Genomic DNA, 15,662 nt, shown 5'->3' with positions numbered 1-15,662 from the left:
GGGGATTTGGAACTGTGACGTGTGGAAATCGAGCCACCCCGCCTCCAGTGCGTTAATGCAGAGCTTATTCGCAGCCAAACTGTCAGATCTGCCACCTGCTATCGGGTGCGACACATCTCCGCCAGCAGCAGGAGTGCCCTTGCTCTTACTCATTTTCTTGTCATACATACAAGACTTTGACAACACAAAGAGCCTTCACAGTTCTTACAGGAACGCTTTATGAAGGGGACAATGCACGATAGACGCAAGATTAAAGACTGTTAAACTCAGTCGCAGTTTTGTTACAAACATGTCCCAAGCTCTGTTGACAAAGGCATCCGTTGTTTTGTTTTGCTAACTAGAGATAGGCTGAACTTTGCATCGGCAGAAACCACCACGGACTTGATGGGGATGTCCGGTATGCTCCAACCAGTACGGCGTGTCAATATGACGATTGACTACCGTCGTTCCTGACTGCTTTTTATAATGATACTTCGGAAGGCTCGCTCTTTCCTGTTCAGTTTCGCTTTGTCTCGCCAAGACAGCAGGAGATTTGAACATAGGTTTGGACACTGTTATTATCCCGCTTGTTCTTGCCTTTTTTTTTCTTTGTAAAAACACAGTCACACCTCAACTGCCAGTCAACCCATTTGACGTCCTTTCTTGCCCACAATGTTTATTACACCTCAAGAGTCCCACTTGATTTCCGTCCGCGCGGGGCAGGGCGATCTTGCTGGACTTGCCGTTATCGTCAAAAGTCTTGCTCAGCGGGAAAGGGTGACCGAAGCAGAGGTCTTGATCTCGTGCAAGGACGACTTCCAGAGAACGGCGGCGCATATTGCAGCTCAGCTGGGACAAAGATGCAAGTCACTTGAGCCGCCCACTGCCAACTGAACATTCCCGCCCTCATGCTTTTTTGCTGTTGTTACGATAGAGACTAATGGAGCTTATCCGTGTCAGCTTCAATCGAGACATTGGCAGCCCTGCTCGCTTCAGAAGAGGACAAGACCACTTATTTCAACATGGCGAATCGCTTTACGGGCGACCGGCCGGTTCATACAGCAATGCGTTTTGGCTACCTTGAGGTCTTGAGAACACTGGTCACGCATGGCGCTGACCCGACAGCCAAGAACCGATTCGGAGATACGGTATTGGACTATCCGGGAGAATATGAGATGGACGAGGTCAAGAGCATTGTCGACGAATACAGGGCAAGGTTTCCACAGACCACGACATGAGTAGAGGTACGTTGACGAGGGAAGAGAAGACAGCAAGTATGTATCAAAAGAAAGCATGAAGAAGTTGGCACCGCCTTCTAATCAAGCGGAGATCGAGCAATGAGCATGTCTTCTCCAGAAGGCCCAAACACACCACGTTCCCTATCTGCCGGTTCAGTTGTCCACCTGGTCCTCCTTCCTACACTGGCGGGCCGGGTCTCTCGTGCTAAATCGAGAAGGCGGTCGTCTCCAAGGCTTGGAACTGACGTCAAGAACGGGCCAAAGGGAACATGTACTGGGGGTGCTCTCCTTCCTTGTGAGTGAAGATGGAGAAAGCAAAATTGATCATGAAGGTTTTTTCTCTTTTTTTTACTGTACTGCCCAATATCCCTTCACGATCTCGTCATGCGTCAGTTTTCAAAGAGCAAGCATCATTCCGAAGACGGGCTTTTGGCTGCTCACCCTGCATAGTACTTAGATTCGATATCGATTCGACCTCTCCTCCATCATGACATCGACACTTGTAGCCACTCCCTCGAGGATCCCGATCTTCCGCGCCGCGAGGCTCACCAGTATCCCGATTACGAAGCCAAGATTACCACCACTCAGTATAAAGACACATTTGGTGAAGGTGGTGGACAAACCTGCTTCCACAGTCCGCAACGAGATCGGAGCTGTCCCGACCAGTATGCAGCAACTAGCGGTTTCCAACACCTTGATTCTCGAGGCCCCCGGTGTCGACTTGAACCCGTACAACAAGATTCTTGTCGGCGCTGTGCTAGATGTAAGACTGCCTCCCCAACCAAACAGCTAATCCCAAGCCCACTTCCTCGGTGCTAACTGCCGCATCTTCGCACCAGCTCTTCGAAGGAAAGTCTACCCTTAAACACCTATCCCTCTGGAATCCTGACGCCACTTTCGTCGACCCCATAACCACGGCACAGGGGTACAATCGATATGCCGCACAGTGGTATGCTCTTGCGCAAGTGCTCAGTCCCGTTAAAATCCAATCCCACGAGGTCATCTCATCCGGGAATCCAATCGAGATCAAGCTCCACAACAGATACACATTGCCGCCGATCAACAAAACACAGGATATTCACAGCTTGGTCAAGATTTGGGTGGATGGCAATGGCAAGATTGCTAGAGTGGAGGATAGGTGGGATGGGGAGTTGCCTGATGGAGCGCTCAACGAGGTATGCCCAGGTGTATCTGGCAAAGACAACCCCAAATACACTTGACTAACACACGGATGTTTTTTGACGAACAGACAGTGTTTTGGTTCGCCAAGGCCGTGATGCGAATGATGAAGAGACTGCTGGATGCTGCATTCCGGGTATATTGCAGTGCAGCTTGGTGGCTACTTCCTATCGTGGTATGCTTCGATACATTGGTTATGATCCACAAGCCACTCAGAGTTTTCTAACGTGATCTCCATTCTAGGCTTTCCGAAAGGCATTCGCAATAACCATACCCGTGATTGTCAAGGTCCCCAGGACTGAGGAAGAGGACATTCAGATGAGGGCCATATTGGAAGGGTTCCAAGACAAGAAGGAAATAACGATTCTATAGTCTGCTTAAGGCAACTTGGAGGGAACCTGAGCAACAACAAACAACGGCACCTACACAAAATTTGGTACTGAGGCTTCTTGTCCGCAGCCTGGTAGACTGCGACTACACATTTGCCATTATTTGACAGCTTTAGCATGTTCAGATAGAGGTTCCGTTTCGAGACTGTGCCGACAGCATTTCTACATGATTAGCTTGTTTTGGAGTGCATTGAGCACTTTCTCAGGTTTTGAAACTATGTTTTCACAGGTGGATGCGGCCACTAACACGGGCACATAGTGTACCACTATACACGGCATTGTTCGCCAGACAGTTTTTCTTCTCAACTTCTGAGGTCAGTGATTGTTCTTGATCGTTACTAGTCCTTGCTGATCATCATCTGACTTTACGCAATCTCCTCGGAGACTAGGTATCAACTGTCAAATGCATCCGGTTCGTATGTAAATCTTTAATTTGTAAGCATTGTGACCCTGTCTTGCTAACTGTGAAGAAAACAAAGGCTTGAGCTGACTTCATGATGCCCTTCTTTCGGCAGCGTCGTACAAAGCTTGTATATCACTCTGCCACTGCGTAACATTAACCCTCACCACGCGACGGTCATACGTTACCAAGCCGTTTACCTCGCCTTCCACATCCGTCGTCTGTGTATACACAGCGCCGCTACACGCATATCGTTCCACCTGGGCGCGCAACTCGCCAAGCAATTCGTGGGTGCGATAGTTGTACGAATCTAGGTCGGGACTGATCTCATATGTCTCTGGAATTGTGGCTATTGCTTTGGGGTCGGGCCAGAGGCTGGGTTCGGGGGCAAGTCTGTTAGTGATGAAATCATCCCAAGGGGAGAAAAAGAAAGGCGTCTTACTTTTTGAAATCCGGAACGTGTCCAACTCCTCCGAATTCACCTTGGAAGCCGATTCTGTTGGGGTCATAAGGCGTATTAGGACTACTATAGAAGGGTGTACCGCACTCAGGGCTGGCATAATGGTGGTTGTCGTGGAAATCCCCAGCTCCATGGTCGAACCAGCCAGTTACCGAATCGATCAGTCTTGTCGGGTCAAGCGCGCGGATGGCATCAGTGATATGAAATTCTGGGTAGTTGCCGTTATCGCGGATTTGACCCCAGCCCTCGTTGTAGATTACCCAAGTTATGATACTGGGGTGGTGCTTGAACTGGTTCACCATAACGCTAAGCTGACGCTCAAACTCGGCTTGTTGGGCGGGAGTGGGAAAGTCAGTTGCCAGACTAGCCGCTGGGCGCATGGAGGGCATGTCTTGGATAACAAGGAGGCCAAGCTTGTCGCAGGCGTAGTAGTAGAGCTGGGGCTCAACTTTGATCTGGTCAAACATGTGAGTACTCGCCTCTCCAGTCTTTGTCATGGTCAACCGCAACTCACATGTTTCCGAACCATATTCATCCCCAGGCTTTTGATCAGATCAAGATCGTATAGCATGGCCTCCTCGGTCGGAGGCAAGTAGATTCCATCTGGCCAGTATCCTTGGTCCAGGGGCCCGAACTGAAAGACGAACTTGCCGTTCAGGAGCGGGCGCTGGATCCCGTTCACCACTCCCTTTGAGATCGTCCTGAAACCGGTGTAACTTGTGATTTGGTCGTCGCCCATTGTCACGCTGATGTTGTATAGCGTTGGGGAGTCGGGCGACCAAAGTTTGGGATCCGGGACCTGGAATGAGAACTCTTGGTCTGATGAGGCATCGTGGGTTGCAACTTCGATACCGTTTTCAAGGATCGAAACCTTCACCGGAGTCGTGGTCTTGCTGCTGGATACACCGTCATGGCCACTAGAACCACCGTCAGTATAACCATCTAACAGATCCCAGGTCAGTTACCTCACCATTCCCTTCCATATCTGCCGATACATCCAGATCCCCAATATAGTTATCCCCTGGGACACTCTCCATCCAAACAGACTGCCAAATCCCTGTGCACGGGGTATAAAAGATATGCGACGGCGTCCTCGTCTGCTTCCCATGCGGCGTGTAGAAGCCCGGCTCATCAGTCGGGTCCCGAACAACAACCTGCAACTCGTTCTTCTCTCCGTCATTCTTCAACGCATTCGTCGCATCAACCGTAAACCGGAAATACCCGCCCACATTATGCCCCAGCTTTTTGTCGTTCACGTAAACCACCGCCTCGTAATCGACTGCTTCAAAGTGTATCAACACCCTTCTCCCCGTTTCGTTCATCCAATTATCTGGGAACTCTAGCGTCCGCTTGAACACCATGCCGGTCACGTTCATCTCTTGGATCCCACTGAATCCGCTCTCGATGCACGAGGGGATCAGCGTCTCTTTCTCTTCTGTCGGCATCCCTCCCTCTCCTCCTCCTCCGTCGTAACCTCCTTCTACTTCCACATCAGGGGTAAGAGTGCTGATATCCACATTCATCCGCGCCGATGACGCAAAGTGAAGGTTCTGGTAACGCCAAATTCCGTTCAGGCTCTGCCACCACTTGTCGTCTCGCTTCAGCTGCGGGCGTGGGTGCTGCGGCCAGTGGTTGGACGGGTCGGCGCCCACGGAGGCCGTCCATTCGGTGGTGAGGAGGGCAGGCTGAGGCACGTAGGGCTGTGGTTGGCTTTCTCCGCTTCCGTTGGGGCCGCTGGGGATTTTGGGCGGGTTCGCTGCGCCTTGACTGATAGCGGATGCGTGGGAGAGGGGAGTAAAGAGGGTGAGGAGAGAGAGGGATAGGGAGAGGATGGAGAGGGGTGCCATCGTGGTATGTATTCATGCGGTTAACCCTTCAACTTTGCCGGTCGCCGGGAATGTGAGAGGCTGCGGGAAGAACGAAGCTCTTGGATTTAAATCTCCAAAACGGCGGGAGGTCAAGTATATGTCTGATTCCAGCTACATCGATCGGTTTGCAATAGGCCCCGCTACTCTTGAAACAAGATGGGATGGCATATATTGTTGGTCAACGCCCAGGTACATGGCGTACTGGCGAAGCATCAGGCAGGGCGACGGGTTACTCGACTCATGCCGGTCAGATACACAACTTCACTTCTTTCCAAGATCGTCGGTCAGGGGATCCGTTGACAAGGCTTACCTACATACAGACCATTGGAAGGATGATGAGCCCAGACTTGTGATCTTAAAGATCTGCATCTTTATTTGCCCTATCCAATTGCCGGGATCAAGTGCAGTCTTCCCTTTTCGTGGGGAAAAGTAACTGAACACCGACTTCTCCATGGCCAAGCATGACAATGGAACCAAACATTCCATCTCAACAAAATGATGATGGATCATGGGGTGTCAGTTCTGGAACTTCCAAGACCACGGCAGTCAGTCAATTAGTCAGTCAAAAGCAGCTCGGCCGAGAAACGGTCAACCGCAGACTCGTATAAGAATGTGATGACACTGCCCAGACAAAGAAAAGCAACATAAAGCGAGCGACTGGACTACCCGAAAAAAAAATCCTACGTTGTTGTTCAACGGTGATACCCAGTTCATGTTGTGCTTCGACGGTGATGCTGTGGTGTTGTGTTGTGGTTGCGTTGCAGGATATAACGGCAGTCTCTTCGCTCAACCACTCTTCTTAGCAGCGTCACGAGACACACACAAGATATTTTCGCCAAGAGGTATATGTACGCATGTTACCACTTCTCCTCTACTCGTAAGACATTCATCAAAGGCGCTAGCTAGGAAAATGAGGAGAGAATTCCATTGGATTGGTTCCTCTTATGCAGCTAATCCTGCCGTGCATATGCTCCTTTTTCACCAAAAACTGCCACTGAGAAATAAGTAGAAGAGGGAGATACCCTGTATTCATGAAGTCGCCGCTTTTTATGATGCAATGCCGTTACGTTGAACAGCCCTTCAGTTTAGACATTGGGCAAGAATAAAACAATAGAAGTTTGTTCACCTTGCTGAACGGTAAACAACCTAAGTTGAAGTTACAGTCCATGCTTACACGCAACCCTTTTCCACGTTCAGTCATACATACATACCTAGGTAGACTATAGGTAGTGTAATGGTAAAAAAAAAACGTCACCCCTTACCCCATTGGATATTTGGGGGAGGGTGACACTAACTTATTTTTTTGCCTTTGAGTTCACCTACCCTTTTCTTTGTGTCCCAGGGAGATTGAATCACTGCTCTACCAAGATACATACCAGTGGATGCGTGACCAAAATTTCAAGTTTATGCAATCAAACCAGGCGGGAAGGTAGGTCTGTAGGTCTGCATGCATGCTCTTTCACAACCATGGGCGAAATACCTACAGGTAATATTTGCTTGGCACTTTTGCAGGCCGTTACTACCTCTACATACCTACTAGGTATGTACCAACTATTCTACGCCCAATTTGAAGACCCCGGGAAACAACTCCGACAGCGAAGGTCCGGACACATGGAAAAAAAACCGAACAATTCCACTTCGGACTTATGTACATACACTACATCCAATGTCTCACTTTACCACGGCCAGCTCGCTTTAATACGGCAAATCATAGGTAGGCAACCTGCACGCGCTCCCTTGGCTTCTTTTCCCCAGAAAACCAAAAAAGTGAGACATTCCCACATGCTCTAGACTACTCCGCCTCTCCGCAGATGTGCGTAACGTACTACACTACCTACTACGACTCTCAAATCCGCACGCAGTATGACGATGAAGAAAAAAGTGGCGGCGGGACCTTGAATATCACTGAGCAGTGGTCTCTGTGTGGTTCGGGACACGTGGCCAGGCATTGAAAATTAGTTGTCTATCGAAGGGAGGTCGATTGCATTTAGTGAAGATGGTGTTGTTGTACACTACGGAGACTTAGATGCTGGCAGGTGTCGTTGAAGAGTGTTGATCTGCCGCTTTTTTTTCTCCCCCGCTGATCTGTGATCTTGGATGGAAACAGTGATGGGGGGTAGCTCGGTGAGTTGGTTTGAGCGTGAAGGAATTAGGAAAGGACATTGGAAAGTGCATGGCTACGTTGTTGTTCAGCACACTTTGTGGTGAACATCATGATCAGTGGGAATGTGTTTGGGAAGGAAAACTAATTAGTTTATCTTTCTCCTTCAAGGCTATCTAGAAAATGATCCATGTATACCCTCATAGCCAATAAAGGAACCAAGATGGCCCCATCATTGTCCTTGCCTACCCTCCTTACAAACACGCCTTAAGCTTCTCCACAAGCTCCTCAACAGACACCACTCCCTTCTCGGAGCTCTTGGTAAGCTCACTCTTCAACCACTCCCTAGCCTTATCAGCCAACATCTCCCACTCATCCCGCCCCTCCACCAACTTGGCCTCCAAATACGCCAACACCAAAGCTGTGGCTAGCATGTCCGTGTGCGGCATCGACACTCCATAGCACTCCTCGACTTTCACCTCCGTCAACTGGGACTGCCCCAAAATATCGAGCAACTTCTCTGTCCATGACCATGAGCCATCAAAGTGCTGGAGGCTTACGAGGGCTTCGAGAGGCTCAAGAGGTGTCGCCGTCTCAGGCTCGACTTGGGCGGGATCTGTTAGGTTGGTTAGTAAACTGGACTCTGGGAAAATAGTAGAGTATCTAAGGATTTGGTGCAGGGGATGGGGATCAGGGTAGGCTGAAAACTTACCTGAGCTGTTGGAGACTGGGAAGCCAAAAAGATGAGCTCCTGGGATCCTACGGGAAACGGCTGGGGCGCCGAAGCGTCCGCCTCCATAGCTATTGGAGGAAGTGGCTCCGAAGGCCGTATTTGAGCCCATCCTTGCTGCTGTAGTCACATACATGTCGTTAGAATCAGATTTACAAGTAGATACAGGCAGCTCAGCTTCCAATGGAATAAAGTAAGAGGATATGTCAGAATCAGGAGCAGAAGAGGATGAAACAGGAGCAGAGTACAAAAGATGTCGTGAAGAGATATTGAGTTGATCAGAAAGTGATTGATCACAGTAGAGAGCACTTGGTGCAGGACAAGGAGACATGGACATATCAAAAGAAGGGTGGTCCGCCAGATTGGAATACAAAGCGGTCGCCGGTAAACAATTAGAGGAAATGGACTTGCCCTTTTTCTTTCCAGGTGGACTTGCCATAGTTTGTGAATGATCTGCTGGCGGAGCCGGATTTACACTAAAGAGCGCCGAGCCAGGAGGCGATGCCGGGGAATATGAAGGCGATGCCGGGGAGTATGAAGGCAATGCCTGGAAGAGTGGAGCAGGCATTCTTTGAGTATCAAAGAGGCATTCCTCGACCAAAGTTTCCGTAGGAGACGAAGCTAAACGAGCAAAGGAGCGCCCCATTTTTCGCGACCTGACGACAGGCTTAGACCCAAAACTCTCAGTAGACTTGTCCGAGGCAGCTCCAGAAACTCGCTGATTCACTTCGTGCTCCGTCCGATCTTTCTCCTCTACCGCGACATAGCTGCACCACTTGCTGCCCACCTGAAAAGTGACCCCGAGCCTGACGGCTTCTCGCTCTACCATATCAGAGAAACGGCCCTCGTACTTATCCTTGAGCAGCTTCTGGTCGGGGTCACTCGAATCCGTCGCGTGGTATATCCAGCCGCGACCCTCTTCGAGTTCCTGTACCGCTTTGCGGGCGGCGAGCTGGTGGATTGTTTGGCCCTTCTCCTCCAGCACGGCGACTGGGATCTCAAGCTCGAGGGGCCCGTGAGCGGAAGTGGCGCGGAGGATAACTGATTTGGGTGTTTTCTGTGCTGTGCTAGGGGAGAGCAGAAGGTACACGCTAGTCCTGATGAAAGGGTAGAGCGGGGGGATGGTGAAAGGCGCTTGTAGGATTGTTGGTTCGGGGACTGCGGGAACGTGCGAGAACTTTTCTCCCAGAGATAAGTCCGCGTCGGCATCGGGCATCTCGATATCGAGATCGACTGAGGCGTCAAAGAGGGAAATCGGCTTGGCTGGCTCGTTTGGCTTGTCAGCGCCATTTGCGAGACGGATGGCCAAAGCATCGGACACCTTTTCGACGATTTCAAAATCGTCCATTTCCTCATCGATGGTCTTCGCTCCGGCGTCAGAGTCCTTGGCGTACTTGATCTCCAAGGTGTAGTCCTTGATATGAGGAGTCAGACCCGCCTTGAGCATCCTGACTACCTTGGCGTTCATCTTCTCGCTGTCGGTAACGGTCTGCGCAAACCCATTGCCAGCACGAGCGGCACCTTCGATGAGAGCATGACTAACATCATTGCCAATTCCCAAGGTAAACAAGCGGATTGCGCCCTGGGACTCAGACACCTTCTTGTTGATCATGGTGAACAAGTGCTCCTGGTTCCAGATCTCGCCATCAGTGAGCAAGAAGACTTCCAGGTCCATGTCTTTGTAGCGCTTCTCGAACGCAGCTTCGAGTGGTTGATACATCTCGGTGCCTCCCAAATCGGCATCCATCCGACTCACGTAGTCCATTGCTAGCCTGAGGCTCTCATGGTCATACGACCGAGAGCCATCACTGAACAGAAACTCATAAGTGGAACCGAATGAGCAAATGTTGAACTTGGCGCCCACGGGGATGGACTTTAGGAAAATTCGAAGAGCAGACTTGAGGCCTTCGATTCTAGCACCACCCATGGAGCCAGAGCGGTCACAGACAAAGACGATCTCGGGGCGTGTTGAGGGTAGATTGAACTTTGGCACCAGTGTCGCCATCAAAGCGCGCTGATGGGGAATATCAGTGTGTGTCTCAAGCAGAGCAATCGGATTGCCGGTGTTGGTGGCAACTACTTGCAGGATGAAATCCTGGGCAAGCTCTGCGGTGCCAAGGGCAAGGGTAGCGGAGGCTTTCTGCAATGACATATCAGTGCCGGCAGCTGCTCCAGAGGAGGTGTGACCGATGGTGACAGAGATGGGATGGGACGGGGACTGGATGCTCTTGATGTTTGAGCCCCCCGGCGTCTCAACATCGACAGTGATCTGGATGCCAGACTTGGTAACGGCTTGGGGCGCATCGAGAAGGGTACCAGGGAAATCACCGTAACGAGGAGCAACAGAAGCTGGAATGGTGTAGCGGATCCCATCCACCCCGGCGTCATTCTTCAGTTCGCCCAGATAAGTGATCTCCACCTTGAGAGAAGCACCAGCAGGGACGTTGCCGACGGTGGTGGTGAAGACATCACTAGCATTGGGAAGCTGTTCCAGCAGTCCGGCGGTTTCGCCCCTGTCGATGGCTTCCTGGTACTGTTTCCGTGCCTCATAACGCTCCTTGACGACTCCACGAATTACACGGTCTTCGTTGATAGTGCAGACAAAACCAACGACGGAGACGCCATCATACAGCGGAAACGTGTACCTCAGCTCTGGGATGCTCTTCTCGGCAGAGGGGTTGACAAATGTCTGCGTCAGAGTGGTTCTGCTTGACGAGCCTACAATGTGCGTGGAGACGGAGAGTTCTAGTTGGGGGAGATAGTGTCTTTGGATAGTCCAACTATTAACGGCTTCAGTGTAGTAAAGACCGGTAACATGGCCATGGCTAGTATGACCGTACATTTCAGGTCTTGTTGCGCCGAAAGGCCTGGTGAGATAAAGAGTAGGCGTTGAGATGATTGTATGGGGTACTTGTTGATTGGGGAAGTCTGAGATGCCGCGTTGTGGAGGAGATCAACTAGGGAGGGAAGGATGATAGCAGCCAGAAAAGATGAGGAATTAAAAGAGTCTGACTAGAAAGAAGTAGAGACTGGACATCGGTCTCCATCATTATATACCCGTTTTCCTTCACTTCAGACATACTCTGTTGTATGTGTACCGGTGACAAATGATTGCCATCTTTCCTCCGTCCCAGGTATTCTTGGCATATGTTTGCCCAGCTGCAATGCACTTGGCCGGTAACGTGTTCTACCAATCACGCAGTCACTAGCTGCCGCCGGCAGAAAGCGACAGCTGTCAGGCATGGCTTAGACGGGAAATACTCCGCTTTACAATCATGGAGCTAGGCAGCAATAAACAAGGGCAGTGTTCTATGGGCTCCCTCCTATGCACTGCCATGAGACTTGGGGTTAGACAGCATCACTACCGTATAAACTCGGTCCGTTGATTTTCAGCTTCAAAAGAAAGTTAGGCATAGTGAGTCATACACATGCCTGCCGAAAAAAAAAAAAAAAAAAAGTATCGTGAGGGAGATGTTGTCGCTTCCCGGAGCACTGTAGAGTTTATCCTTTTGGTGCTCTGTCTTTTCCACCTGTTTTCTTAAGGGCGCTGGAGGGTCGAAACATTCACATTCACCATCTTGCATTCAAATCCTGGTGGGCGTGAATACTTAGGGGAAAGCATGAACGTTTGTGTTGTAGCCATTCGAAGAATTTGAATTAAGTTTTTGTACCTAGAATCCCCTCCAGGGGAAAAAAGCAAGAGAGGGTATCATGATCCGTGAGTGTACTGGTATTACATGCAGTAAGAATGGAGGAATGTGTTGAGACCCGGTAACGAGAGGGAGAGAGGAAGATGCCTTCTCCTTCTCTTCGGTGCTGTGTGTGTGCTCGTGCTCGTAGGCCCCCTTCTAGTAAAGATTCCCTTCCGACATGCGAAGAGATAAAGTGGTCCTGGCCCTAGCCAGATGTAGCGAGAAAGTACCCTTACAAACCCATATTCCGACCCAATCCGTTCGCTCGCTTTGAGATCATTCGTTAAAGGATTACATATCCCTTCTGTACACATAATGTTGCCGTTCGTTGTTGTGTTATACTTGTTGGCGTTTGCCCTGTGGGTTCCTTGTTCCACAAAACCTCAGACCGTGCTAAAACAGCACAGCTATCACGTCAACCGTCTCAACTCGGACTCCGAGGTATCGAGACGAATTGTAATTTAATTGGGCTTGTGCATCCTGAGTACGTGCAAAAACCAATCCTCAATGGGGAGGAGGTTGAGAAGCACGTGGTTGAACTTCCAGGCGATTAGGCAAGCGCAAGCTCCGGCCACCGCATCCAGAACAAAGTGGTTGGCAGTTGCGACAATGGCCGTAAGAATGATGGCAGGGTAAACCATGCCGGTGAAAATGGCGACAAGTCTCTTCCACCCGAAGCGGCCCTGTCTCCTCAGGGGAACGGTGGCAATCGTGAGGCCGATGAGAAAAGAGTATCCGAAGTGCAGGGAGGGCATGGCAGCTAAGGACAAGAGAGTTAGCGCGAGCAGCTTCATTGTGATTTGCGAGTCAAGATCAAAACATACCGTATTGGTTGCAGAACTTGTTGGTAGTCCAGACACTGCTATCACCATCCTTTCCGTGCACGGTATCCACAAATCCATAGGACTTGGCCTCCTTCGCGTCCTCACCGTTGTAGGTGGGGTCGCTGAGGAGTCTGGGTGGCATGCAGGGCCAGAACGTAAATACGATAAAGGCCAAAAGGTTGCACATGGCCATGGTACGTCTCCGGCGCTCGTACACATCCGGGCCGAAGTGGTTGACGAAGTTGCGCCAGTCGCGGACAAGGGCGCCTCCACCATGGTTCTCGTGGATGCGGGCGCGGGGGCGAGTGGTGGTGACGTAGAAGAGGACGATGAGGAAGAGAATGGTGCCGGGAATGTGGATGAAGGAGTAGGTTCGGTTCGTCCACTTGAGGATGGTCGGGTGTCCAAGGAACCAGCCCTGGACGATGGGCTCGACAAAGATGCGCAGGCGCTTCTCCATATGAATAATTTGAAGGGCATGCTCGCGCGCGGTATCGACTGTGCTGGCCTTGAGAGTTACAGCTGTGAAGGCTCGTCCAAGTTGGTAGACCTGTCATGGCACCGTTAGCTTTGATTCGTGTGCAGGGGACGTGATGCGACGCTGACAAGCGCGACAGCCCGGGACTTCAGAGTGGCATACCCAGTAAATCAGAGCCCAGTACCACACTTCGACAAGGAAGGGGAACTTGCGCAGGACGCGGCTCAGTAATCGGTCGCGATGAATCTCGGTGTTCGGCGTGACGACCTCCCGTTCCCAGCCCATAAACTTTAAGGTGCGGAACCTCTTTCCGTATGGGAGATCCTTTTCGATCGCCTGGTTCTCTACCACAGTCGACGACGAACTGGACCGCGATGGGCTCCACGGCCTCCTACTATCGCTGTTGTACTCATCTTCCTCGACCTTGGCTTTCCTGCCTCCTTCGAAATTTTGCTCGTCGTTCAAAAGCGATGCGGATGGTAGCGCCTCGGGGTCGGTCTGATCGAGCGGGTGCCAAGAAGCTCTTCGGCTTGAGGCAGTTGAGCTGGTGTAGGTCGTGTTGCGATTGACGAGGGTACCACCGGCGAGGAGACCCACGACAATGCCGGGCTCCAATATGGCTCCGATCGCCATTGGCTCGGGTGCGAAACTCGGAGTGGAGAATTAGGTTTATAAGGCTGGACGGTAGGACTGCTTGAACGGCTCAAAAACAGTAAGACGGCTGTCCAAGGCTGTGAATTCCTTGAGTTCCAATGGGCGCGACCACAATCGAAAAATTCCACAAAGCCAGGAAATGGGCGAAGAAGGAGGGATGTCGCGGTGGTGTTGTTGGCGTAATTGACGACGAAGGCGGTACGTACAAGTGTAGAAGACCGCTATGGAAGGTGCAGTGTACTAATTGCGCTGTGTTGCGAAACCCGGACTGACAACGGTGGACAAGCAAGGCGACAGCGACAGCCACGAAAAAACAACCGGGCAACAGCGAAGAAAAAGGGCAATGAAAAGCGCAAAAAGTAGGCCCAAACGGCAAGGTTTGACTGGAGATGGGCTGGCTATAAAGGGCGGGCTATTCCACAGTGTCTATCGAATCTTGGCAGCTTGGAAGGTATGGATTCACTGCATCACATACTATGTGAGACCCAGCGAGTGGTGTCGATTAAGCCACTTACAGCCTTGGCGCTTGCGGTGCCCCATCGGCAGGAGGGAGTGGACGAAAGCGCATGGAGGCGCTGGCTTCGACCTGAGGCAAAGAGAGAGGGTGGAAACAAGGTGGAAAAGTGGGAGGTGGGCGCGCGGCCCGAGGACAAGGGGTGAAAAACTGCAGGGTAACAAAAGGAATTTCTTTTTTTTCTTCTCAAGGGGAAAAGAATGCTCGAGATACGCGGATCTCTGTCCAATTTTGGGAAATTGTAGGGATGGTCCCGTCCGTGACGTGTGCACGGCAAGGTGGGAGAGCAGAAGCGGTTTCTTGCCAAACTGAATCCTCAACAGTCCGGTCTTGTCTACCTACCATATACACTAGAGCAGGCACTATCCAGTCGTCACGTCTGCCGTTACCTGGCTACCCATTGATGATAGAAATATCGATCATATTGTACGTAGAGCTGTTACGGTGCTCACTGCGGCATTGTATGGTGTACACCGGCTCACAGGTAGCCATGAGTGATGACGACGCGGCCGCCCCCTTCCAATCTTTCCCCGTGTGTTTTACCGATTCGGGGCCCCGGTACACTAGAGGCGCCAAACTCCGTCGTCTCCACGGTCAAGCGGCGCCCGGACATTAACCTGACCCCGTAGAGGTAGCCATTGCGACTGCAGTGTGGGCATGGTGTCACACGACACCTCAACACTTTGTGTGCGCCAAGCAAATCCCCATACAGTACTAATCGTCATGACGCATGGCCACTGGTTGGGTGTCGGTGTTTGCAATCCCGTGCACAAAGGGCTGCCAAGGCACAAAGCCCCCTTCTTTCAATAAAATGCGAGGGTGACCAGTAACACAGCGCACCGGTGTTAGAGCTTCGTCGACCTAACAAACCCCCAACCAACGATAACTAGATCCCGCGTCTTCCTTGGGACCCCTTACATGTGGGCGTTGACATTCCATGTCCGGGAGCTTTTCGTTTACTTCTTGCCAGAATGCGCACAGTTTTGCGGCACGAGATGTGCAGGAACGTCCTCCGACGGAAGTTTGAAGCATTCGTTTCCTCTCCTTTTAGGGCGGGCAACCCTGCAGAGACTTTGAGGAGTAGAAGGAGGCAATCAAGCCGGCCAATCAGCTGTTGCGATTTCTGCATCTAAAGAGCAATGCCTCACGGTGCCTA

The 15,662-nt window shown here is 51.1% G+C and overlaps 5 protein-coding genes across 5 annotated transcripts; 2 read left to right on the top strand and 3 right to left on the bottom strand.

Moving 5' to 3' along the window:
• Nucleotides 1-651: 651 nt before the first annotated feature.
• Nucleotides 652-1,217, top strand: NEUTE1DRAFT_105216 (uncharacterized protein; the record flags this gene model as incomplete). Its single annotated transcript, XM_009857564.1, has 2 exons — nucleotides 652-845; nucleotides 926-1,217. The coding sequence occupies 2 exons, from the start codon at nucleotides 652-654 to the stop codon at nucleotides 1,215-1,217; spliced, it is 486 nt and encodes a 161-aa protein (XP_009855866.1).
• Nucleotides 1,218-1,884: 667 nt separating this feature from the next.
• Nucleotides 1,885-2,437, top strand: NEUTE1DRAFT_105215 (uncharacterized protein; the record flags this gene model as incomplete). Its single annotated transcript, XM_009857563.1, has 2 exons — nucleotides 1,885-1,980; nucleotides 2,057-2,437. The coding sequence occupies 2 exons, from the start codon at nucleotides 1,885-1,887 to the stop codon at nucleotides 2,435-2,437; spliced, it is 477 nt and encodes a 158-aa protein (XP_009855865.1).
• Nucleotides 2,438-3,087: 650 nt separating this feature from the next.
• NEUTE1DRAFT_132934 (uncharacterized protein) lies at nucleotides 3,088-5,492 on the bottom strand (the record flags this gene model as incomplete). Its single annotated transcript, XM_009857562.1, has 4 exons — nucleotides 3,088-3,578; nucleotides 3,628-4,100; nucleotides 4,160-4,541; nucleotides 4,585-5,492. The coding sequence occupies 4 exons, from the start codon at nucleotides 5,490-5,492 to the stop codon at nucleotides 3,278-3,280; spliced, it is 2,064 nt and encodes a 687-aa protein (XP_009855864.1).
• Nucleotides 5,493-7,868: 2,376 nt separating this feature from the next.
• On the bottom strand, nucleotides 7,869-11,186 carry NEUTE1DRAFT_105213 (uncharacterized protein; the record flags this gene model as incomplete). The annotated part of the gene is made up of 2 exons (XM_009857561.1): nucleotides 7,869-8,230; nucleotides 8,327-11,186. 2 exons carry the CDS (start codon nucleotides 11,184-11,186, stop codon nucleotides 7,869-7,871), a joined length of 3,222 nt encoding a protein of 1,073 aa, XP_009855863.1.
• A 1,311-nt stretch (nucleotides 11,187-12,497) lies between these two features.
• Nucleotides 12,498-13,971, bottom strand: NEUTE1DRAFT_142124 (uncharacterized protein; the record flags this gene model as incomplete). Its single annotated transcript, XM_009857560.1, has 3 exons — nucleotides 12,498-12,796; nucleotides 12,861-13,410; nucleotides 13,501-13,971. 3 exons carry the CDS (start codon nucleotides 13,969-13,971, stop codon nucleotides 12,498-12,500), a joined length of 1,320 nt encoding a protein of 439 aa, XP_009855862.1.
• Nucleotides 13,972-15,662: the final 1,691 nt, after the last annotated feature.

This window comes from Neurospora tetrasperma (genome assembly GCF_000213175.1).
Source record: "Neurospora tetrasperma FGSC 2508 unplaced genomic scaffold NEUTE1scaffold_81, whole genome shotgun sequence".
Classification (NCBI taxonomy): Eukaryota; Fungi; Ascomycota; class Sordariomycetes; order Sordariales; family Sordariaceae; genus Neurospora; species Neurospora tetrasperma.
This window is presented reverse-complemented; position numbering and strand designations above follow the sequence as displayed.